Source organism: Dromaius novaehollandiae, chromosome W, assembly GCF_036370855.1.
Source record: "Dromaius novaehollandiae isolate bDroNov1 chromosome W, bDroNov1.hap1, whole genome shotgun sequence".
Taxonomy (NCBI): domain Eukaryota; kingdom Metazoa; phylum Chordata; class Aves; order Casuariiformes; family Dromaiidae; genus Dromaius; species Dromaius novaehollandiae.
The window spans coordinates 50664919-50689613 of record NC_088130.1 but is presented as its reverse complement, the minus strand read 5'-3'; the positions used below and the strand labels follow the sequence as shown (position 1 = coordinate 50689613).

Sequence of the window (24695 nt, the reverse complement as noted above, 5' to 3'; positions counted from 1 at the left end):
GGCTGGTTAACATTACTCTGGGGGGGCACAGCAACTTCTGAGAAATAAGTCTAAGCTATTCAATTAAAAAAAAAAAGGGCCTTTTATCCAAAGTCATAGCAAATTGAGAAGGACCTGGTACACACAGTGACATTTAGTTTTCCTCTTCTAGCCACAGACTGAATTGGCAATCAAATAGATACAGACTTGTTTAGTGGTAGCAGGAAAGCACCTTTCTGACAGCAATATAACCCTTTCTGTTCTTGGAAAATCTTAAAGGCCCTTCTCTAACAGCTGAGAAGGTGAAGGCAAAATTATCCAATTGTGGTTGAGTGGAAATCTAGACCAAGAGTAAATTTTACTTGGACCTCCCCAAGGTTCTGGTCACGTGCTGTCTCCTGCCTTTCCTCCTTCTCCCGGTCTCTTGGGAAACAGCTGCAGCGGTAGGTATATTTGGCAGACTATAATCTGAACTAGATGCGTGTATGTCCGCACATATGGAAATGGGCGTACTCCGAGACATTAACGCTTCTAAGTAGTTACAGACTTGGAAAAATATCGGAAGATGGGTGAAGCAGCGGCCGCCAAGTGAGGGCAACTCGGAGAGGAACCTTTGCGGTCTGCAAGCAAAAATGCACGCAGCGCTTGGCGCTGGCCGCCCAGACGAGTGAACAGGTACGGCTGGCAACGGCGGCGGCTGCCGGCGGGGCTCGCCCCACCCGCACGGCGCGCTGCGCGGGCCTTTTGCGTGCGAGCTTTCCCCTTGCTCCTCTCCGGGCTGGCCCCGCTCCCGAACCGGGGCCGAAGGGAGGGACTTTGGGGCGCGGGGACGACAGACGGCCGCCGCTAGCCGGGGCCCCCCGCCCCCCGCCGCGGCGGAACTTCGGCTCCCCGCAGAGCCCTGCCGGCGGGGCCTCGCCCACGCCCTGGGTGCGCCGCCGGAGCCCCCGGCCCTCTCCTGCACGTGGAAAGAGCCGCCTGGGGGCGGGGGCACCCTCGCCCCTCGGCCTCGGCCGCCGCCGCCGGCGCCGGGCCGGGCCGGGCCGGGGCTGCCGCTGCCGCTGCAGCGCGGGCGCGGCGCCCTCCAACCGCCAACACCTGCACGGGGCGGGCGGGGCGGCGCGCGGCCCCGCCCCGCTGCACCTACCGGCGGCCGCCCCGCCCCGCGCCCGCCGCCGCCACCAATCCGCGCCCGGCTCCCACCCCCCCCTACGCCGTTTGCGCAGGCAGCGCCGTTGGCGCAGCTGGTCGGAGCGGTAGCTCCCCCCTCTGCCCTCCCTCCTCCCCCCGCCCGATGCTCGGGAGCCTGATGTGACCCGCCAGAGAAAATGGCGGCGGCGGCGGGGAATCGCACCTCGTCGTCGGGATTATCCTCGGGCAGCGGCGCGGAAGCGGCCGCCGCCGCCGCCTCCGGGAGTCTGCAGGGCGGCCCGGGCGCGGGGAGCGCGCCCGGGAGCTGCGGGGGGCTGCTGCGAGAGGCGGGCGGCGGCGGCGGCTGCCGGGAGCAGCGCTCCGACTGGAGACGGAAGCAGCTGCGCAAAGTGCGGAGCGTGGAGCTGGACCGGCTGCCCGAGGCGCCCCTCTTCCTCGCCGCCGCCCCCCCGGCCGCCGCCGCCGCCGCCTCTCCCCCGTCCTCCTCGCCGGAGCCCCCCGACGCCCTGCTGCTCCACTACTTGCCCGGGCCGCGCTCCAGCCCCGCCAGCCCGGCTGCCTCCCCCAGCCGCTGCGCCGAGCCCCTGGAGCCGCTGCCGGCGGGGAGCCCCGCGGGGACCGACCCCGCCGCCGAGAGGAGGATGGAGCCGTCCCCGCCCGCGAGGTGAGGGGCGCCGGGCCGGGGGGCGCCGCCGCCGGGGCGCCCCTGCCCCCGCCCGCCGCTGACAGCCGCCGCGGCGCTGCGCCCACGCGGGAGGGCTGCGGGCGCCCCCGGGCCGGGCGACGGGAGCGGATGCGGGGCGGCGGCGGCGGGGCCCCGAGCGGCGCCCCGTTGCCCTGCCGGGGAGCGCCGGGCCCGGCCTCGCGGGGGGCCCGCAGCGCGGCTGCCGGGGGTGGCGGCGGCGGCGCGGGCGGGAGCTGTCAGCGCGGGCGCGGCGGGGTCGGCGCGCGGTGCCGCGGTGCCCGGCGCCGTCGCGGGGCCGCCTGCGCGCTCGCCGTGTGCCGGGGCTCCGGGCGCCTTTGAAGTGCGCGTTTGTACCGGGGCCGGATGTGTCAGCCATGCAGGGTCGGCGCGGCTTCAGCCCGCGAGCCCCGAACTCCTGCAGCGGCGCTGCCGCCGGAGCGGGGCGCCTTGGAAATACCTCTGCTTCACAGGGGCCGGGCTCTGCCGTGCCCGCTGCCCCAGCTGTGCCTGTGCCTCGGTGCTCACCACGTACCTCACGGCTTTCGTCGCTTTCCTAGCAGCTCGTTAAACAAAACTTTTTTTTTTTTTTTTTTAAGAAAAAAAAAGACTGAATTCTCCGAAGTCTTATTTCAGTTTGGAGCAACATGATGTTGCAGAACTGATTTCTTTGGTTAATAATAAGAGAAAAATGTTTTCAAACGTGCATATCCACTCTTCCTCTCGGAGAGAGAAAAATAATTTTATAATTGTTTAGTCTAGATAATACCTTTGAGTGGTTTTTCACTGCCCGTGTGTTTGTAGTGCTTGTTTGCCTTCCATTTCGTATTTGATAAGTCCAATTTCTTGAGGTTGCATAGAACCGTTTATATTATGAGTATTTGACATATGTAGAAGTACTTAAAATGAAAGTGAGCATGTGCTTGGTGAAGCAGTTTCTTTCAGTTCTTCAGAGCACATTTTAGCTGTGATATGCACTTGCTAGCTCTAACCGCTACGTGTGTGGCAAAGCACTGCAGTAGTGATGTTGTAATTTTGATGTGCAGTTGGTAATTTCATATGGGTTTTTGGTAAGCTTTCATATGGCGTGAACTGTGTAGTTTAAGGACCTAGTATTGACAGCAAAAGACCTGTTTTAATGCTGCTAACTGAGAGTGTGTCTGGCCGATTACTTAAACCTCATAAGCAATCTATTTCTGGTTTGAAGTGATGACTTGTCTACTCTTTAGATATGTCCTATGGCACTTAAAACCTCAAGGATATTTTTTAAAAGGTTAACTTATCTTGGGAATACTGTAATAAGAAATTAAAGATGGTTCCTGGACCTATTCTTGTACTATTTGTATGAATTCTAAGCATTTTTGGTGCATTTTTGGTCTATTTCTAGGGCAGGGTAAGAGCTACTTGATGTGGTGTGGTCCTAACAGATAAGAAATCCCGCTTTAGTTACAGAAGGATTAGTAGGAAATCTTAGTTGTTTCGGGGAGAGGAGGGAAATCTGGTGTGAGTTTTAGTGAATGACTTGTATTTTATGGCTTTTAGCATCATCTTTTTCTCTATCAAGTTAAGGAACTGTATGGTACTGTATCTCATAATACAGTTGTAACCAGTTGTAACCAGTTGTATGACTTTCCAGGAAAATAAACAATGTCAAAACACACACTTAAAACAACTTAAGCGTTTTCATGCCAATATTCAGTGGGAATTAGGCTGGATATTAGAGGAAGGTCAGTATATGTCATGTCGATGCTGAAATACTGACTGCATCCTTGCTAGTCCATTTTGCAGCAGCAATGACAGAGTAGCTGTGGAATTTTTTTCTTTCACATGGATAGTTTTGCTTATTTCCAGCACCTACATTTGGACAAGTTAGTGTTTTGAGTATGTGTACAAGTTAAACCCCTTCCTTCTCTCCCCACCGTAAGAATGCTCTCTCACATTTCAGTAGGAATGTAGTAATTCTTAAAAATGTTAAATGCCAAGTGCTTTACTCTTTAATATCTCAGTGAGATAAGCTATTTTGAATTTAGCTTTTATCACGAGTATGGCTGAAAATATACGGCAATGTTAATAGCGATTATTCAGAAATATTCTATAAATCTTCTTGTAGAGTATCTCAATAATTCTGTATGTCATGCTACCAGTAAACAGATTTTAGACAGAGTACTCCTTTGTCAGGCCATATCAAGAATGTAAAACATCTCTGCGCCCTTTTTATAATATTAATTAACTTGATCTAGCCAAAGGAGGGAGGTTAATGTGTATGTGAGTAACAGTCACAGTATATTATGCACTAAATAAACTTGTGCTTGCAGTTGTTGTCCAGACAGTCTTTATTTAAAGAGGCAGACTGAAGGACATAATCAAAATAATATATTATATGAATATTTTCTATTCTGTTTTTAAATATGCTAGTTATACTTTCCTATAAGGATCTACTATTGCTTAGAAAGATACTGTGCTTGCTCCAAAGTCCCCCTGTCAGTCTCTTTGGTATTACAGTCACTTTTTTTTTAAATAGATTTTCTGTTTATGCTGGAAGACACGCGTGAGCCTTAGAATGAAGCTGAAAAGTTAAATCGACTCTGCTGTTAAGTAATAAATAATGTAAATATAATCTTTTTCCATAAGCTGTCAAGCATTTTGCTTGTCATGATGGTAGATCAATATTTTCAGTAAAAGCTGTGACTGTTGTAAGTGATCTTTTCATATCACTGTAAGAGAAGAAGAGTTAATAGGAAAATGCAGCTTCAACATAAAGCACTTCAGATCCTTTATTCCATGTCTCGTACTGACAGCACATTGATTTGGGTTATGTAAAAGCTCGTAACAGTTTGGTGATAACTACAGTATGATTTCTTGTAACGTAAGTTATAACTGCTGATTTAGGAGAAATCTATGAGGGCAAAATGCATCTCCTTTTGTGTGTTTCTTCTAAAATGTTCAAACCATCTAACTGATTTTTATTTATGTCTGAAATTAATGTAGATGACTTATTAACTTACATTCCTGAATACAGGATTTGTAATACTGCCAACAGCCTCATTTTTATAAAAACAAAAAGCAGGAAATGCTGCGGTTCATCTTTTCTACATAAACTTTCATGCAAATCACACGGTACATGGTCAGTGTAAGTGATTTGAATTTGAAAATGTGTATACTAGGTATAGCAGACTTGCTGTATAGTTCAGATTGCAAGAAAACCTTTGTAGACAGTTTTGTGTTTTCCGCAGTTGCTGTTTGTGTTGAAGACTGGTAGAGACACCACAAACACACCAGGAGATTGACGTTTCAGCTCTATTTACAGGAACGCTAGTAAAAGCTTGTCAGTTTTGGATCTGCTTATCAGTTTGTAGGACCTTCCTTGTTTTGTGACTTCCAAAGGAGGACAAATACATTAACAGAGCACTGGGTTGGGCAGCAGGGTGGGAACAGAGGGAGAGGAGGAACAGTTAAAACACAGCTGGATGAAGGTTTGACACTTTCTTCTGTGAAATGATAATGTTCTTGGCATAGCTGTCTCAATTCATGTAGTCAAAATATAGCTAATTTACTAGCTATTTACCTTAGCTAAATATAGCTAAGGTAAAATATAAAATTGTATGTTTTAACCAAGTCCATAATGGTGTGGGGCTTTTTTATTTTTTTGTTTTGTTTTACTAGCTGCTTAAATAAGCCCCTAAATTTTCTCCTTCTAGTTTAAGCTGAATACTAGTGTGAGAGAAGTTTCACCTTCTACCTTTTCTGTGGATTCTTCTATACTCTGTGGCCTGAAAGTAGTTTTGGAAGAGGGTCACCCTCTACAGTGTCTGATTTTTATCACTTTCAGTTATTGCAAGTGGAAGGGTTCTGCTTAAATGGTTTGATCTGGTATGGCAGTTTCTTTGTTCCTATGCAAAGTAAATAGATTGTAACTAACTAATCTGGAGCTTTCTGTCTCGTGGGATTTAGTGATACTAAAGGTTCAGTCTTCGCTGTCACCGAGAGGAGTCCAGGTGCTATTCATTAAGATACTGCTGTAGATGTGTGCCTTGCCCAAAACTCAAGCATGTAGTCCAAGAAGGTTTTTAAGATCAGTTTTTCCTTCTATATGATGGACTTGAACTTCACTGGATCTTTTAGTGTGCTGATGCATTTGTTATTGTTTGAAGTTGGAGTAAAGGTAACCGCGCAGCTGTGCAAAAGCTTGTGCTGGTGCATGAGAGGATGAGGCAGAAAGGAAACAAATGATTGGGGGTGGGGTGACTGTGGGAATGCTGCTGTTGGCTTTTGCTGGCTTAAAGTATTCGTGAAACTTGGCTTAAGTTTGTTTAAAATAAAAATTATGTGCTGCCACGTAATTGTTCTTTAAACAAACTTTTAAAGCTAGTTTTTAGCAGCGGTGGTGATAGAGAACTGATCTGTTTGGAGTTCTGGAGTTTCTAATGCTAATCTTGGTGTTCACAGAGATTTCTCTGTCAAAACCCAAGAGTCATCCTATTTCACTTTTTATCTGCTCTGCTCTCACTTAAAATTCTAGAATTACAGTTTGTTCTTTTGATTGAGGCAAAGCGGACAGAAGCCTTTCTAAGAGGTTTTCATTACTCATCTCTAGGTGACTAGGAGAATGTTGTTAAGTGGTAAGTTGCTTTCTGTTGCTTCCCTCCCATTTTATCTTTACTCCGAGGCTGAGCACATTGCCTCCAGAACGCTTCCTGTTTCCTGTCCGATCAGGATTGAGAACTCGAGAATCCTGCTCCATAGTGAATCTTTTTTTTTTTTTTTTTTTTTTTAATTTCTTTTTCTTGAAGATAGTTTTGGGGGAGTTTGCCTTTTTTTTGTTTTTGTTTTTTTGGATCAGCAGTTTTCTTGGTCTTGACAGAAAAATTACTGAAAAACAGCAGCTCTGTTTACTTGATACTTAAGAATCATTTGAAATTGGAAAACGTTTACCTTCTGGAGACTGATGAAATGCTTTTCTGATTGTGTTAATAAAAGATGGAGATGCATTAAATTAAATACTTAACAGACTAAGTTGAGTGAAAACTTCTCCTGATAGGCTGCTTCAGAAGCATCAGCAAAGGTGTTTGACAGAATGTTTCAAAAAACACAGGACAATATGTGTCCCAGATGAAATGAACATAGTTCTAATCCAAATCTATGACACTTTCACCCTATTTCTCCTAGATCTTCTCATGATAGAGGTTGTCTTGACTCATGGTTGTCTGGAATCATAAGCATGAACAATAGCCTTCTGAAATATTATTGTAGTATTAAATGTATTATTTTGTAATGGAATGGCTACTAATATACATAGTTCACCAGATGACCTCAGTTCGTCTCTAGCATTTCTCATCAATAGTTTTCACACTATTTATTGCTGGTGCATACTTCAGCTCCCTTTAACTAACTCAGCCAGGGTCACTGGAAGTCATTGGCCAAACTGGGAATAGAGTACTGGAGAAAAGGATTGTGCCCCTAGATCACACTGACATCTAATGACACTTTGTTTTCTGAGCCCTCTTCCATGCTTTTCTTAAGCATCCTGTCATCTTGCTTTTGAGCAAACTGAACGGAGTCTTTGCTCAGCTGTCAGCAATGATGATCAGGTCCCTTTGTGAATTGTTAGTTAACCCTTAAGGGTATGCAACCAGAACTTCTTGTTTTAACTCACTGATATGCATTTCTTTTCTCTTATGTCTGTCAAATACACTATTACTACCCTGAGGATCTTCTTTGTATGTCCTATGACCATCATGCTTGTATCTCCAAAATTATTCCTCTCAGATACTGATAGGGCTCACTACAAATATTTATAGTGTTGAAGGGTGTTTGTTTATTGCCTTGATTAAGACAATATTTTAATTGCTTTGAATTATGACAAAGTAATTTGCTGAATAGGTACTTATAAAATTCATGTGCAGTCAGTGACAGTTTTGTTTGCCAATATCTTAATTTTTTTTTCTTTTTTCATGTTTTTAGACTGAGTTGTCTGTGGTGCTAAGACTCCTTTCAATTTATTTTTCTTGTGTTGTAAGTTTTAACTTTATCAGCAGATATGTAATCGGTATCTTAAATGTTTCCATAAAATATTTGAAATGTTTGGAGGGTTTTTTTAGTAATTATCTCTACAGATTCCTAGTCTATGACTAAAGACTTTGCTTAATGTAAGAAAGCTTTGCAGTTTAATTAGTATAGAAACTGACTGAAGTAGTGCTAATGCTTTCCAAAAAGAAAATAATAAATTTGGAAAGAACATCCCATATTAAGGACCCATATTGCTTATTAATTTTGTTGGATTATTCATATAAATAATTTTTGTGATGGTTCCTATATTTGTGTAAAATTCAAGACTTCTTGAGAGCAGAAGTGAGACAGATCTCAGGAAGTTCAGACTTAGAATCCAGCTGCTGCCATTTACATTTTAAACTGAGTGGGTCTGGGCACAGTTTCTCCTGAAACTGTATTAATATGCATAAGTTTATTTTTAAAAAGTTATTTCCACAATGTCTCTATATAGTTCTGGAAAATGAACTCTTTTGTAAATACAGAATATACATAATTTATTGTGGTTTTGTTTCTAAATTCTCCACGTACTCCTACCGAGCAGTTCCAATATGGTACATTTCCAGAGCTCTGCAGGTAGAGCAGAGGCCCCAGCCAGTGGGAGAAGCAGGGGCAGTGAGATTTCTATTAGGTTTCCCATCATGGAAATTAGTTCTTACGTATTGTGAACCAAATATTGCCCCTCTTCACTGCCTGCCCTGCTATTGTGCCTTCTGGCTTCCAGCAAGGTCACTTTTAAAGGGAAAAGTAGTACTGCTTGCCAGTCTTCAAGGTCAGAGCCAGGAGGTCCTGCACTGGTATCTTCTGCTGCATGCAGGCTTGTTCACACCTTCTCCAAACATTTGCCTAAAATTTAGTGGGAGTTCCAGTTTGATCTGCTTACAAGAATTTGCTCAGAGTTGCAACTGCGTGTTTGTCATTGCTTCCAGAGTCTCTTAGGAGGAAGAGCGGGGCTGCCGTGTAGAGTCGTCTTGACGACATGCAGAGTGTTACCTGTCTGTTTTAAATGAGTGTTACAGGAAGGGGGAGGAGGAGCGGGAGCTCCCTCTCTTCCCTACTCCTTTTGCCTTGTGTACAAGAAGGCATGAAATGAAACCCTTTAAGCCACACGGATCTCTGACAGACCGCAGTGCAGATACTCTTCATAATATAGAAGCATATAGAAAAGATTGGACGATTGAAGTGTTTTGGTTTCTCTCGCTGTGCAAATTGACATGCAAACTGACACTCAGACCACCTTTTTTGTGGGAAGAAGGCAATCAATCCCATCAGAGAATTAAGTAATAATATTTCAAATTAAACAAAACATCTGTGCAAAGTTGGAAGATGCTTACATGTACGGATGTGCTTAAGTATCGTAAACTGACATACATTGATCTCCTTAACAGGCTGAGTGAGGAGAAATAAGGGCTGGAAAAGTCTTGAATTCAAGTGATACAGAGCAATTACAATCACTGGAATGGGTTACAGAGCCCTGATATCAGAGTATTGCTTCTAGCTTTTGCTGCAGGTCTGTTGTCTCTGACCCTAGCAGAGATCTATGGAGTGACGAAGGGAACAGTAGGTCAGATAGGAGAGGATCATCAAACAGTAAGGAAGCTCTCTCCCCTTCCTCCACTACTGCTTATAACTTTGAGGCACCATCATCTAACCTTTTCAGAAGCCAAAAGACTTCTTTGGCTCCATTCAAAACTGTTGTCACTAATTTCAGCTTTACTGTTGGTAGTCAAGGACTTGATTTTAACAGAAGAAGAATGAACGAATTTTTCCTTACCTAGGTACTTCAAAGGCAGATCGTTCCATTTGGGCAGCTAAGTGATTCTCCATGGAATTGGAAAACATGGGGTAAAAGGTTAGAAAGCAGCCTATCAGTAGAATAAACGAATGTGAACTGTTTTCTGATACCCTTATTATTCCTGTTTTCTTGAACAGTGCTTACCTTGGTTGCACGTAATTTCAACCCAAAAAAATCTCTCAGGACAGGTTTTTTTCTGTCTGAGAAAGATCAGAGATTGCACACTGCCATCCTAAATTCTCCTACAAGTTTTGTTTCTCTTCTACAGTGGAAATCTGGACTTTCTGGGGGCGGGGGGAAGTAGGGAAGCTGGAAGGCTTTAGGCTGAGAGTTGCCCTACCAGAAGCCCATAGAAAAGATCTTGATGACATCTTCTCTTTCAAATGTTTACTTTCTGTACACCAGTGTCAGTAATCTTTCTTGACCTTTGCTCTTAGAATGCTATATATAATGTAAGTTTACTAGTAACATCAAAAGCCTTTGTGAAAACTGTGGCATTTCTCAGAAAGACAGTGTAGATCCAGATATCTTTACCCAAATCTCTTACCTATTTTCTGTAATTAATGATATTAAACTAATTGTTTAACATTCTATTTTTTGAAATACTCATTTGCAGGGTAAGTATACTTGGTCTTGAAATCATACCTGTTGCACTGAAAATTCTGAAGTATAGATTTAGTCTTTGGAACACTTATGCATACATGTTGTAAGAGAAACAGTACTACTGTATCTTCAGTCTTTTCTTTAAGCATGTAGTTAAGTTTCAGCATGTTCAAGAGCAATGGTACACCGTGTTGTCCAAATAAACATGCTGAAGCATATACTTCCCCTTAGTACCTCAGCAGAAAATTAGTATGCTTTACTGTTTGCTTGTTCTGACTTGCTCAGAGCTGCATGTGTGGCAGTATTTTATAGATGTACTGTTAGTAAAGATGCACAGTGATGCTATGGGGAGAAAGATAATGGCTTCAATATTTTGAAATCTACTATATAGCAATCGAATTCCTATATTTTAAAATTCACTGCAAATGGGAATAGAAGTCTGGTGTCTGGGCAGACCACTTGTAGACCCTGAGAACCAAAACTGCAGGGAAGAGCACTGCTAGGACTTCTAGGCTTTTGGCTTCCTTTTAGCCTACAAAGTGGATTGTTGAGGAGCTACAAAGGGGAACTAGCAGGAAACTTGCCAGCTTTTGTCGTGTATGAGAAGTTCCATAGGAACTTCATCAAAATGGGTCTCTGACTTTTTTGAATAGACAAATAACCTGGGGTGAGGGGAGTTACTACTTTCCAGGTAGCTATGGTCCACAGCCAGTCTAGGATTGATTTATAGTTGGTGTTTGTGACAGTGAACTAGCTGTTCATCTTGACTGCTGCATTAGCTTAGCTCTATGCATAAGTAGCTCCGTTGTCTTTAACAATACTCCTGTGTTCCTAAATAGTTACATGATTGGGACCAAAACAAAAACACAGGTTTTGATCTTGTGACTGAACCTCTGGTGAAACCCTCATGCAACTGTGGAGTCTTGTAGATGTAATTGGTATTCTTTGTGAGTGAATGACCACCTCTGGTGGATCTATCCTATTTGTAGTATTGGTGCCTTAGGCTGAGATGAAGGTTGAACACTAAGTAGATAACACTTCTTTAGTCTGAATTTAATTCAAAACCTAAATCCCAATTCAGAGAAGAGTTAGGACCCACATTACCACTATCTCCACCTTCTTGAGTTGCATGTGACTTTTGCAGGGTTCTGAGTGCACCTTCTCTGCTCATCGAGTCTGTCAGGCTGCAGGCAGCAGGGCTGTGCTAGAAATGAAGGTGGTTGTGCTCACAAACCCTAGGTAGGTGCTGTGCATCCTGTGGCCCTCAGCTATACAAAAACTTCTAGCATGTGACTCATAAGATTAGTGAGGCAAGCCATTTCTGGTATTTCAGGCAGAGGAATCTTGCAGTGATGGCTGTCGTGTATAGTCTGAACTTTTAGCAGAAGTAAGGGCTTTATGCAGTGTATTTGTATTTCAGACAAGAAGAGAACTCCAAAGAGTAGGAATGCAAAGACTTGAGGACAGAAGTGTGTGCGTGGGGAGAGGCATGGCACCTAAAAGAGGATGAAGGAAACTGGAAAAAGAGGTAACATAATGGGTAGCAGAATAGCAGCCTGAAGAAAAAAATGGGGCTGAGACTAGAAAAGGAGAAAGTGGCAATGGAAAGAAGGGGAATGAGTGGGTGAGGAGTAAGCTGGCGATCTACAAGATAATGAGAGTTGGAGAAAGATGGTGATAGGAGAAGCAGCCATCCTGAGCAGAACTGGAAGTGGAAGAAAGGAGCTAGAGAGGAGGGAGTGAAAGCTTAGATAGAGAACACAGAATTGCGGGAGAGGGAAATGAAAGTATACACAGAGCCCTGACAGGGCCAACAGTCTGGAAGAGATTTCACAGGATGCCTGAAACAGGAGGATTTGGGAAGGTGACCCCTACAGAGCTTGGGGGAGAGGAGGATGCAAGATCTCTGGGTGATGAAGCTTGAATTACTAAGACAAGACCTCTGAGGTCTAACAGAATCTCCACACGTTATTGTGTAATATAAATTTAGGTATAGTTAGCATGCCTAGGCTGCTTATGCCTGGGCTATGCCAATAGTGTTTTGGTACATGCTCATTTGTGAAATGCTAAGAATGGTGAGTTTCTATTTATGATTAAGACCCCAATTCAAAAAATACAGCAGTGAAAGTTGTCAAAAGTAGGAATGTAGGGGTTTTTTTTTTTTTTCCCCTTTAATGCATCTAGGACCTTATTATCTACAAATAGCTATACCTTGGGAGCCATAGCATCTTGGAAAAAATACTCAGTTTGCTTGTTTCTGCTTATTGGGAAATAATTCAGCTCTGTTCATCTTTGTAAAAGAAAGACTAATGAATAAATTAACATTCTTACGTTATCATTTGTACAAAATTTACATTAAATGTGCCTCTGATCTTAGAGCCAAGGTGCCTACACGTTTCCCTGAATTGCACAACCGTTAAGTAAACTGGTTTGGAACAGAGCCAAAAATAGATGGCGGGGTGTGGATTGGGGGGGGGAGGGGGCAATAGCTGAATCCTCAAATCAGTGAAGTATTATTATCCGTGCAAAAGATCTCCACTGGTTGTACTAGTGGGACCAGCTGTACTTTGTCTCCCCTCTGTGGGGAGAATATAGCTTGCATTATGGGAGCTCATACCTTAAGCAGAACAAGCTCTTTTTCATTAAGTATGTCCAGTAAGCCTTTGGTGGAGAAGATACAGCTGCCTCTGGATTTCAACATGTCTAGCCAAAGTGATGACACACCGATTTATGATTTGGTGAAGGTACAAGGCAGGCCTATGGATCTTACCTTAAAGAAACCTTTTAAACTTTTTTTTTCATGAAACTGCAAATAATTAGTGGGTAAGCATAAATGCAATTGAAGTTTTCATTGTAGTTACAATAATTAGCCAAGGCTTTTTTTGCCTTTGAGTATAGCAGTCAGTCAGTCTATCCAGTCTTCTCTCAATTTTGCCTGCAGTCAGTTTCAAAAAATAAAATACACAAACATGTTCTTCCCCCCCCCTCCCCCCCCAGCTCACTTTAGAAAACAAACATCTTACTTTCTCTCCTGGAGTCCTAGTGTCTGTTTCACTGTGTTTCTGAGCCTTATTGTGATAAGGTCTGCATTTTGATACCTCGAAGGAAATGGGAAATGACACAATATGAGTCTAGCACTGTTACTCCCTTTCCATGTTCAAATAAAACACGTGTTTTTGTAACTGTGAGGGGGAAAAAAGCTGGCTGTCATGAGGGAAGCAGTTAGTATAGCTAATTCTCACCATGGCAAGTTTTGATAAGGATTTGTTGGGTTACTATATACTTTTTTGCAGTTACTGAAATAATCTATAATTTCATGAGTAAACATGTTTAACTATTTCAGTTTAACTACAAGAGTCCTTCAGCTGCTATGCATGGGCAGTCAGGGTTTAAGTGCAGAGAACTGTGCTATTTAATAATCTTACAGCAGTTTGTTGCTTCTAATTGTGCAGATAAGTGGCTGGCTGGCTAGTGCTTAATCCAGGCATATTAAGCAAGTAGATGAGAGTTCTTGCTTGAAAGTGTTGCCCTTTTCTGTCTGCAGTGGTCAAATAGATACAGTTTGGTCCTGTATCTTAATATTCAGATAGTATTTGAAATATAAAGTCTCTGGTTTTCCAGGATAGAATTATTAGACTGATGTTCTTCATTTGTCCTACATAGACTGGACTGAAGCCAACCTTGTTTCAGTTCAAGGGCTTTATCTTCTGACACCTGAATGGACCTAGGGTTCAGTCACCTTAGTCATGGATTCTGTATCCTATTGCCTGTAAGCTTAATGTAGCAATTAATTCAATGGGTAATGTCAGTCTTCTGCTTCTGCTTAACAGCCAGGCCACTTTCAGTGCCTAGTGTAAGATTAACCTGTTCAGAGAAATACTTCCACAAACAGTCCATTAGTAAGACACCAGGGCATGACTTGTTTCATGCACAGACTTTCCCTGACTACATTTCAAACAGTATTTTCTGGAAAGTGATTTTTCATTTTGTTTGTTACATATGCAGTGTAGTTTCCTAATGATCTGAAAAGCACTTATGCTCCTGTTTAAAGAAGTAAATCTTGCTGCTCTGACAGTTAAAATTTATGGTCCCATTTCTGAGGGGCTGCTACTGTGTTATAAATCCTTGTGGTAAGTAAAATGAGTCTAAACCATCTTTGGTGATCACAAATGTTTGCATAATGATCTTTGAATACTATAATAGCTTAACACGTGACTTATCTGCGTGTTAAAGTAAATGCTTTTTACATCCTTTTTATTAAAGACATTTAAGTCTTGTCTAAAGGTCTTTCAGAATGGTATGTTTTTTCATTGGCCTTAAAATCTGCATATTTCAAATACTTTTCAATGACAGAAAAGTTCTAAATTTTCAAGACATTCTCTTGTAATCTCTTTATATGTGACATTGCCACTAAACTAAAGCACTTCCACAGTTGTAAGAGATGTGGATGCCCCCCCCCCCCTTTTTTCTAAATAGAACTTACATCCTCTAGCAAAGTAGGGAAAATGAAGTTGGATTAGGAGTTTGTAATAAGGGTGCGTTAGACAAGGTATGGAGTAGATTTCTTATTATGTCATGTTAATGTGAGTTGTTTTGGACTCTAAGGTTTAAAGTAGTAACACAAGCAGGGCGGTTGCAAATGGGACTGCAGACTAGGACAGCTACTGAAGTGGTGAGAGCACTTGATAGTCTCCTGATTTTAATTTGTTGCTTCTTCATCCTTTCATAGGCTGAAGCACAGCTGATGAGTAAAGGCTTTCTTAGTGGCATCTCAGGGAAAGGCTTCGTGTTATCAGTTGTTGGTATTGATTTTATTTGGGTGAAAATATTTCCTGTTATGAGGGATATAGCTCCTCTTTCTTGAGCTAGTGCAGTGAAACCATACAAAAAATATTGTAATAAGCCAAACACTTCTACACTGGTCATTAAAATGTAGATTCTGACCTCAGGGGAGAGAGTTGAATGTAGTGAAAGCAATTTTTTAATAACAATTTGTCATTAGGTAATGGGGAAGAAGAGTTGGGTTGGTTGGTTGTTTTCCCATTCTCAACAAGTAGCAACCAGTGAAAATGTTTTACTCTTATACTGTACCTGAATAGGTGTAACTCCTATGAGTTCATGTTTCTTGCTCAATTTTTTCCATAGCCAATTGGACTTTCATTCATAGCTGTCTCACTTTTCCTGTGGTTAGGCTTTTTTCAAAGTAACCATCATATTCCTTGCTCAGTGTTTGGGGGGTTTTTTGTTTGTTTTTAACATTGGAGTTTTAGAACACCATATTCTTAGCATTCTGGGAAACATCAATAGACAGGTGCTTCTACCTGAATGTTCAAGCAAAATAAATCTCTTGATCAAAGTTACTCAGATTTCTTCTGAATTTCAATTAATAGCTTTGTATTCAATTAATAGCTTTGTATTCCCCTCCTTGTATTTGATTTGCACATTTCTTGAGGAATAATGCATTTTCTGCTCTTTTTTGCGGTGTACACATTACATTTGCACATGTAGAAAGTGATGCTTGGATTTTAAATACAACTGAGCTCTAGAATTAGTTATTTAAATGTGAAGCCTAAGTTTGGAAAACGCTTAACAGCTTTTGGAGGCTCGATGTTTTGGAAAACAAAATTGCATTTATGGATACTCTCATATGAGTTGGGAAGCTTTTGAAACAGTTGTGAAGGGGGGGAAGGGGAGCAATCCTGAACAACAATTGCTGGTAATTTTTCACCTTCAGAAATGTAAATCCATTTTTTTCTCAGGATGGCAGTGGGAACATATTTACTGAAGACAGTGCTTATCAGCCAGTTTGCCCTAAGTGATGTAGCTTATCCTGGCTCTATTTAGGGTTGAGAGTACAAAATTAAACATTTGCATTAATAATTTGAAGTTGAAAGTAATTAAGAGTCTTCCAAGAATGCCAAAACTTGTTTAATTTTCTCAAAATAAGTAATTTAGTTGATGTTTTGTTAAACCCTTTGTTTTTGAAGAGAGAATAGGTGACTCTTTTTCATCAACTATTGGCAAAGCAATAGGGTGTTTTAGGGGTATTTTTTTTTAAGGATCAGTTTTTGATATTCCGTTAAGAAGTTAAACCAACATTGACAGAATCTCATTTTCAAAAGCATGTTATAACTTCACTACAGACCAGTGAAAAAAATGAACTAGAGAAGTTAGAGAAACCAGATTAAAACACGCTTGAAAGCACAAATTCACTTAGTCTCTTTCTTATTTTTGCATATCATGGTGTCAAAACTACTGGAGAATTTTTGTGAGAAACTATTAATGAATTGAAATAAAAACTTGTTGCAGAAACATTTGCACTAGTTCCAGCAATTCATATTAAAACCAAAATACAAAAAGAGTATCTCAAATGATGGTGAATTTTGTGTTGTGAAGTGGATGAGGAACTCTGTTCTGACTTTTTCCCAAAGTGAAATGGTAAAACTTGCAAAATATCAGGCTCTTGGAGTTTTTTTGTAAAAGAAAATGGTTTCTCAGCCAGCCTCAAAACTCGTGGTTTGCATTTGCAGAGATTTGCTTCTAATAGTGGGAGGTGGAGAGGAAAAGAGACAGGTCCTGGCTTTAATGAAACTGTGGAGCTGGTTCAACATTGTCATTTATGGTCTATTCTTCTGGTTTTGCCTTTGTTGTATGCATACATTTCAAGTATTTTCCCCAGTTGTTCTTCACTGCAGTAAACAGCAGGATAAAAGTTAAGGACAAAATATTTCTGTAATTAGGATCTGTGTTAGATGTGTGTGTGGGGGGGGATTTCTGTTTTTAGTTCTTTTCTGAAAGCACAGCCCTTTAAGGATCACTTAATTTAAATAACACTACTCTTGCAAGAGAAAAGGGTCTTGCAATAGTTTTATATCTAAATGTTGCTGAAATCGACTGAAAATTTCCCCTGGAATAAATATGAGGCTAATAGATGCAAAATTACATAGATGGGTTTGAAACACAAAGTTAAAATATACTTTATATTTTTCTTCCTTAGTTATACCCATGTCTAGGTCAAATACTGTGAGTTAAGGAAAGCTTGCATTTGTAAAACATTTTTGAATGGTGTTTACTACTAAGGAGGTACTGCAGAGTACTTAGTTTTATTTTCTGGGATACTTTCTTAAACTTGCAAAATGAGAGACTGTAGAATTATGGAGCTGGCTTTCATTGCAGATGCAGAAATCTTGACCTGCAGGTTGATACGAAGTTTTCCATCAAATTGCCGCTTACATTGTATTTCATATCTGAGTTAGAAAGGTGTCCTAGAATCAGTAGCATAAAAACACACAAGAGTTGCTATGAAATGAGAAATCTGGAAGCTACTTTTAAAGAGTAAAACTTAAAAAGAATGTAGGAAACAAATATGGGAGTTTAAACATATTCCACAGATTCAGCCTAGTATTTCCTCTTTTTCTTGCCTCCCCCCCCTTTTTTTTTTCCTTTTTTAAGCTTTGAAATGTTTTATTCCAAATGAATGGAAGGGAAAAAATTGAGGCAGACCCCTTTTCTGCTTCTAGGCAGCTTCATAGTTGGTGCTCCTCAACAGAGCTTTGGACCCAGTTGAAGTAAGGAGGCCTTTCAGGTTTGCAGTATAGGTTGGTTTCACAAGTGAAATGTAGCAAAGTAGTTCTATTATAGTAGATATGAGAGGAGATCGTAGTAATTAAATTACATTTGACTGTCAAATAGTATGGCATACTTTCCATTTTGTGTGAAGTAATTCCTGATACAGGCCTAAATAGTCTTGAAAGATCAGTGTCATGTCTGATTTTCAGCACTTCCTGGGGAAACAGTGCTTCAGTCTCCTATCTCAACTCATTTCATTGCCAATTAATAAACAAGTAGAATACCAGTAATCTTTGGTGCATACCTCTGTGGCACAAGTGACAGTTATGAGATATGTGAATAACTTAAAGATAATTTATTTTAATCTAATCTAATGTTAGTCACAAAGTTTGGGAATACTTTCATGCAGTAAAGTGAGATAAAAGAGTACATAGTCTTTTGGAAAAATGGGTACCAGACTGACTACTTTTAATGTTCTGTGATATTTTTTCAAGACTATTTTTCTTAGTTTGCTGCATTTTTTCTCCAGATCTAGTATTGATTGTTTGTCTTGCTTAGATAGAATTGCTTATTTGATTTGTGGGGCTACTGTTAATATCAGCGTAGATCTGATGTCCTTTAATCTGACTGCAAGTGAACAGTATGTCTTACACTAGAAGCCTTACCTTAAATGAGGAAATCAACTTGTGAAGCAATGTAGGGATACACAGTGGAACGTCACCTTTTTTGCTTTTTATTGTCCTACTTGATGAATAAATAAAACTAGATGATGTTGAACATTCAAACAAGGAAAACTTTTGCACCCTCCCCAACAGTGGAGGAGTTTATGCTTTGTGATAAATTAGACATAGAATTTTTGCTTATTGTCCTCATGCAGTTGAATTCTGCCGTCCTTTATATGGAAGAAAAACTACAGGTACTTGATTCAATAAGCTGATATAGAACTTTCCGGATAACTAACTAGCTTAACATATTGATCATAATTTCTGTTGGCAACGTTTTCGTGCATGAGCTAGATTTCATGCTGTGCCTTCCTCTCAGTTAGAATGTCACTTTAAAATTAATGCTAATTAATGTGTGTTGTTATGTGTGTTAACACCTCTTTTTGCTTACTGGGCCCTGCCATGGGGAGGGAGCATGGTATGCTGTTCTTTTGTGTTCTTCCACATGTGTTCTTCCTGTTTGTGTAATACTGGTAAAACTGAAGTTGCTATAAGTAGCAGAATGAACAGTCTGCTTCTACTTGTGTAGTAACTCATATCTCCTAAATCAGCTAACATTTTTCTTTACTGTTACACTTTAACTGGCTGTATTATATATGAATGGCACAAGATTGTTTTTATTATGGAGTGGATGATTTTGTAAGGGAGAAATAACTTGTTTTGTAAACTGTAAAATAACTGTCTTTAAGAACTAGGCAAATCTGAGTTTGCTGCTTCTAGATGACTTTTTTTATAGAATACCACTGTAAGAGTCTTATGAGATAAATTGCAGACAAGAAGTAAGTGCCTTGTACTCTTTTAGCTTACTTCATGTAGCTGAATCTTTAGCTGATGTCAAATTCACCATGGGCTTGAGGCAAAGTGACTGATGCTTACTGCAAAGAACAGTCCCAGAGACTGTATCCTGTAGTGCAAGGAAACTAAGTATTTGTTCCCCAACTTATCTTTTCCTGTTGTGTTCTTAACATCTCTGTCATAGTAAATATGTTTCTTACTTAAATGAATCATCTAAGGAGGAGCTGGAATGGTACAGATAGTATGGTATAGTGAAATTCAATTCTGTGCTGATCCTATCTACTAACTTCATTTAACTATTATTTACTTTTAGTCAACAGTGTACTCTGATACTCATAACAATTCACTGGCAGAAGTCACGTAATCCTGTTTGTCCCCCACACATTTCCCTTTCTATAATTGTTAAAACAAAGAGCTGTATTTCTACATTGTCCATACCAATGAGCTTATTTTTTTGAATGTAACGATCCATCAAAAAGCAACTGCTTCATAAAACATGCTCAGACATTAGGACTGCAGTTTATAAAAATTAAAAAAAAAAAACCACTTTTTGGATTTATAAAATCCTTTCATGAGCAGAGTTGCACAAGTATTTTGCTTATTGCATAGAAAATCATCTTCTCAATTAATAGACATCTTTCTCAATGCATATCCTATTTTATTTAGGCCTTGGGAAGAGAGCCTTTTTGTTGTTAATGCCTTCAGGAGTTTGGGGCTGGGGTTTTTTGTTTTGCCTTCTGCTCTTAATTCTGATGCAAGCTTCCCTCCAAAGGTGAAGTACCATTTTCAGCATGATAATGAAACAATATCAGTACCTAAATACAGTATTCTGTTCCTGTCTGCCTAGTAAATGTTGAAAAAGTGACTGAACAGTTCTGATAATGTTGCAGAGCAGGAAGTTGCGAACTGCTTCTTAGGCTTTGTAGGTTACTTCAATGCCTGGAGCAGGAAGAGCTGCTAAGATTCCTAGGAACATGTTCCAAGATACAAACACAAACAGCATTTCTGCTATATATATTTGTGAGGAAACTGGTATTTTATCACCCTTGGAAGAATTTGACAGTCTACAAGCTGATTATAACATCTACAATTTTTTGTGTGTTTGACTGGACTTCTTAACCATTCCATTCTTGCATTTAATATATTTAGGTCAGTGATAGGCTTTTTTCTCCCCTTTTGTTTGCTTTATCAAGTTGTTTCTAGGGAAATTTCAGTGTCATTGTCTTTGGTGTTCAGTATTCTCATGTTTGCAGTTTGTTTGCTTTTTGACTAGCTTGCATTTGATAGTATTCCCTTAATTCTCTGTGGCTCTGTACTGGTAATTAAGGAAGAAATAACATACAAGGGCAAGGGGGAAGGTATCACTCTACTTATTCTTGTACTCTTGCCATGGTATCAGCAGATAGTTGCTGTTTGACATAGGATATAGAACTAGGGGCACTTTTGGTCCCCCAGAGCCATAGAAGTGTGCAGCTAGAAGCCTTGTGAACGCACAGTAGCTATAGTTTCCGGTCAGCTCTGATTCTTACTCTTGTCTTCAAGTCATACTATCTTGTCGTTCCTGTCCATCCTGAAAACTTAAATATAACTGTTATACATTAGGAAAAAAATTATTTTGGGGAGTGATCTCTTGAATAGAAAAATCAAGAAAATACTGTTGATAGCTTTCAGAGTGCAAAGTCTTCCAGTACATCGAACCTCATGGCTTCAGGTCATAACCTTGCTGTCTTGCTGAGTAAATTTGGGTTGAAGGAAAACAATCTTCAGAACTTGGGGACTGTAATCCCTACTTCTGTAGTGCATATATTTTAATAATGAAACTCTCTCCCTCCTGTGAAACAGTGGTGTCCAGTTCTTTAAGTTTAATTGCTGCGTTTGGGGCAGCTTCTTTGCTGGATCAAATGTGTGACGGCAGTGCACGCGTGCTGTGTGGGACTGGAGCACCTCGCCATTGCCTGCTAAGAGAGTGACTGAAGCCTGCTCATCAGAAATGCCGGCCTCTTGCTCTTCCTGGGCATCTGTAGTGGAACCATGCTATGAAATAGATTGGAGGACAAATCCAGTTTAGCATTTGCCATTTTCTATTCCTTCCCACAAAACTTGCAGATAGAGGAGAGGAAGAGAAGTGAATAATTGAGGTGTGGAATAGGAACTCTTTAAACTGACGTTGCTGCTGAGAAGAAGGGATATGATACTGTTTCAACAAGCTAGCTGACCAGGTTAGGATAACTCCTGGTCCCTTCTTCCTCTGTAGTGACATGTATAGCTCTTTATTCAGAGCCTTGGTATGTAAATTACCTGATGTGTTTTCATGCCTGTTATCACTAGTTCTAATATTAGTGCATGATATAAGAATATTCTAACAGCAAATCCAAGATTCTACTTGCACAGAAGTATTTTATTGCCTCTGCTGTTTGGGGTTGTGTTTTGGGGTTTTTTTGGTTGTTTGTTTGTTTGGTTGGGTTTTTTTTGTGTGTGTGTTTTTGAATAGTGTACTTTTTCATGCCTAGAAGCATCTTAATGTACAAAACTGTTGCATGTTTGTGGTAGAGATTTATATCCAGAAAAAAACTGAAAAACTTAGTTTCCATGACAGCTATAATTTGGCTTTAAATTAACGGATGTGGAATGTTCGTAGCAAATACAGGAGTGGTAACAGATGGGAGTCTGATGCCTTGCTTATGTGGGTTTGATTCAGATGAATGCTGGGGTTCTTGGCTTTTTGTGTTTTGGGGGGTTTTTTTGCTTGTTTGTTTTCTTCTTATATGAATGTTTGAAAGCTACTGTGCAAACAAACAAAAATCTTGTGGTATTTACTATTTCTGTGTTGCTTCCTAGAATAAATTTTCAGTAATCTCTCTACTGGACTTCTAATTTTACAAATGTTTTATATGACCCTCAGTTTGATAGCCTTCTCTAGGATTTAATTCAGTTTATATTTTAAAACACAATAATATAGTGTTAGTATACTAACTTAATACCCCTGTCACATTGCTAGTAGACTAGAAACTTTCAGAACATCATTGCAGCCCACTGTGAGCTGATTTATGTTGCAAAGGGTAGCATTTCTGATACTGCTGCTTTAGGATCTAGTTCAGCTCTGGCCTACATGAGTGTAGTATATGTTGGTGTAGAGAAACTGGACGTTTTCATGTAAAGCTGAAGTTTGTCCATGTTTAATTCATCCTTCTCATAGGAAACAACAGGGAGTTAGTCTCTATCTTGTAGGCTGCTTTAGGGTATTCTCTCTTTCTGTGGTACACAGAAGTAGGCCATACTGTGGTGAAAGATGGTACTGCCACCAGTACCATCGCAGTCTGGTCCTTTCAGTCCTATCCCTGTATCATCCTCTTCCTCTGGCACATAAGTTCATGTGGCTACATAGTAAAAGGAATTGCAAAATTGTTCTGGCTTAAAAATAGATAATTCGTTGATGAGGAAGCACCTGCTGCTTTCCATGACGGTGCTGCTACATGCTTGCTGTCATTCTTGCACACATGCTTTCTTATTTTCTAGCTGTATGCATGTGTCTGTATAACCGTAGGATTAAGTCAAATCACGTCTCTGTGGAGGTGACCCAGACTTGATGGAAACTGATTTTGTTGTGCCATTCTGCCAATAATAATTTGGAATAAAAAGCTTATATTGAGAACACGCTATACTGGGTAGGCCTATTCATTAGTATGCATATAACTGCTAGATACACATTTTATTTAAGCTAACTCAGTTTAAAATTCATAGTTCATAGGCTATTATTTTGTTCTAGTACTCAAATAGAGATGGACTTTACATGTCCAGTTTCCCTTTTATTGTATGAGTACATCCTTTATTTGGAACACTAAAAAGGTCAGCTTTACTTGGTTTTGGAGCTAAAAATCCAACATTTCTATTTGATTTACTTGGTTTTGTTTTTTTTAATGGGCTGAGTAGGGAAAACGTTGCATCTCGGTTGATGACATGCATGACATGGGGACTTTTCTTAATAGCTTAACATTAATATTTTTACATAAATTGAACTTTATGAAGTTGAATTTAGCATTGCCATCAGGAAGTAGTTATCTTGGACTGAACTTCATATAAAACAAAGTTTTCAATTTAGGCTTCAATGTGAAATCTTCTACTTTCATAGAGTACTTACTATATATCTATAACATACTGTCTTTAACTGTGCCCCTTTCCTGAAAAGGGAAACAGAACAGTCCTTAGGAATCTAAATGTGTCTGTCACACTGTAACCGCATCTTGTCCTGAACTAAATTTAATGAAGACATTTTACAGTTGCATAGACTGCTAGTTTGTGCTAACTGCTTAAGTGCTTGCAAAGCTTCATGGGTGGATTTTTAAGCTACGCTGAATTTTGTCATCTTGGTTGTACTGAGTGTGAGAAGCGATTACATGAAAGCTAGCTTGCTCTAAGGCCCTACAGACGAGGGCTGCAATGTTGTTGTATCCCTCTAGAGCAGATAAGTGTGACTGTAAGCAAGATCGTATTTTCCTATCATTTGTCATGTTATATGGGTACATGCAATATATGCCTTCAGCAGCAGCGTCTAAAGTTTGTTTGTCTTTCTTGTAGAACGTGACAGAGCTAAGGGTGTGCTGTCCCGTACATAGGACTTCATGTGTCAGACTCTGCTTAAAAATGTGTGGATTTTTAAAATGTTTAATGTATTGGTGGCAAAAAAAATACAATTATGGTGAAGATTTCCCGGGTAAATGAGACATTCCTGATACAGGGACTAACACAGTTTATATAGCTTAAATTTGTCTTGTGAAAATATTTTTCTCTAATTTTGGCATATTGGAAACAGCTTACCCTTATGTATATCTTGACCTTTTTTTCGTTTGTTAGTAAAGTTAATGTTTAAAGTATTTGCGCATCTTTTTTTTCCTGGTCTAAAAGTAATACATTGCTTTCACTTCAGTGTGAAACTCGAGTCAGCTCTAATGTCTCATCACAAACTGAACACAACTGCTTTATATCAGATTTTCTTAATGAGTTTCTTTTTTGGGGGGGAGGAGGGGGAAGATGAGGCAAGGAAACCTGTTCATTGCTATTGTTCAGGCCGTGTGGAGTTCATGTCAGAGCATCTCAGCATTCCTCCTGAGACTGGGCATATTCATGAAAAGGTCTTGCTATTATTATTTTAGATTTCTTAATGCAAGTTTATTGATGATGTCAGAATTCCAGAGAACTGCTCTGTTAAATTTCAAACTTGAACTGTAAACGGAGCAACACAATTGTGTGAAGATGATGGTTGTTTGAGAGTTGTGTTGGTAAGATTACATGAATAGTCGACAAAAGCCTGATGTGTGGTATCACCGGACAAATGCAGTCTTGTCTTTGAGCTCTG

General features: G+C 40.6%; 1 protein-coding gene across 2 annotated transcripts in view; it reads left to right on the top strand.

Moving 5' to 3' along the window:
* The first annotated feature begins 499 nt into the window (after window positions 1-499).
* Window positions 500-24695, top strand: part of LOC112995770 (mitogen-activated protein kinase kinase kinase 1) — a 61355-nt gene continuing 37159 nt past the window's right edge. Inside the window, exon 1 of one of the 2 annotated variants that reach the window (XM_026120964.2) lies at window positions 500-654. Coding sequence is in view for 1 of the 2 variants with exons in the window: in XM_064500466.1 (XP_064356536.1) it covers window positions 1308-1795 (488 nt within the window). In the remaining variant the exon portion in view is untranslated. Of the gene's footprint in view, window positions 655-1251; window positions 1796-24695 lie in introns of those variants that run through there. The other variant, XM_064500466.1, reaches the window with a different exon arrangement.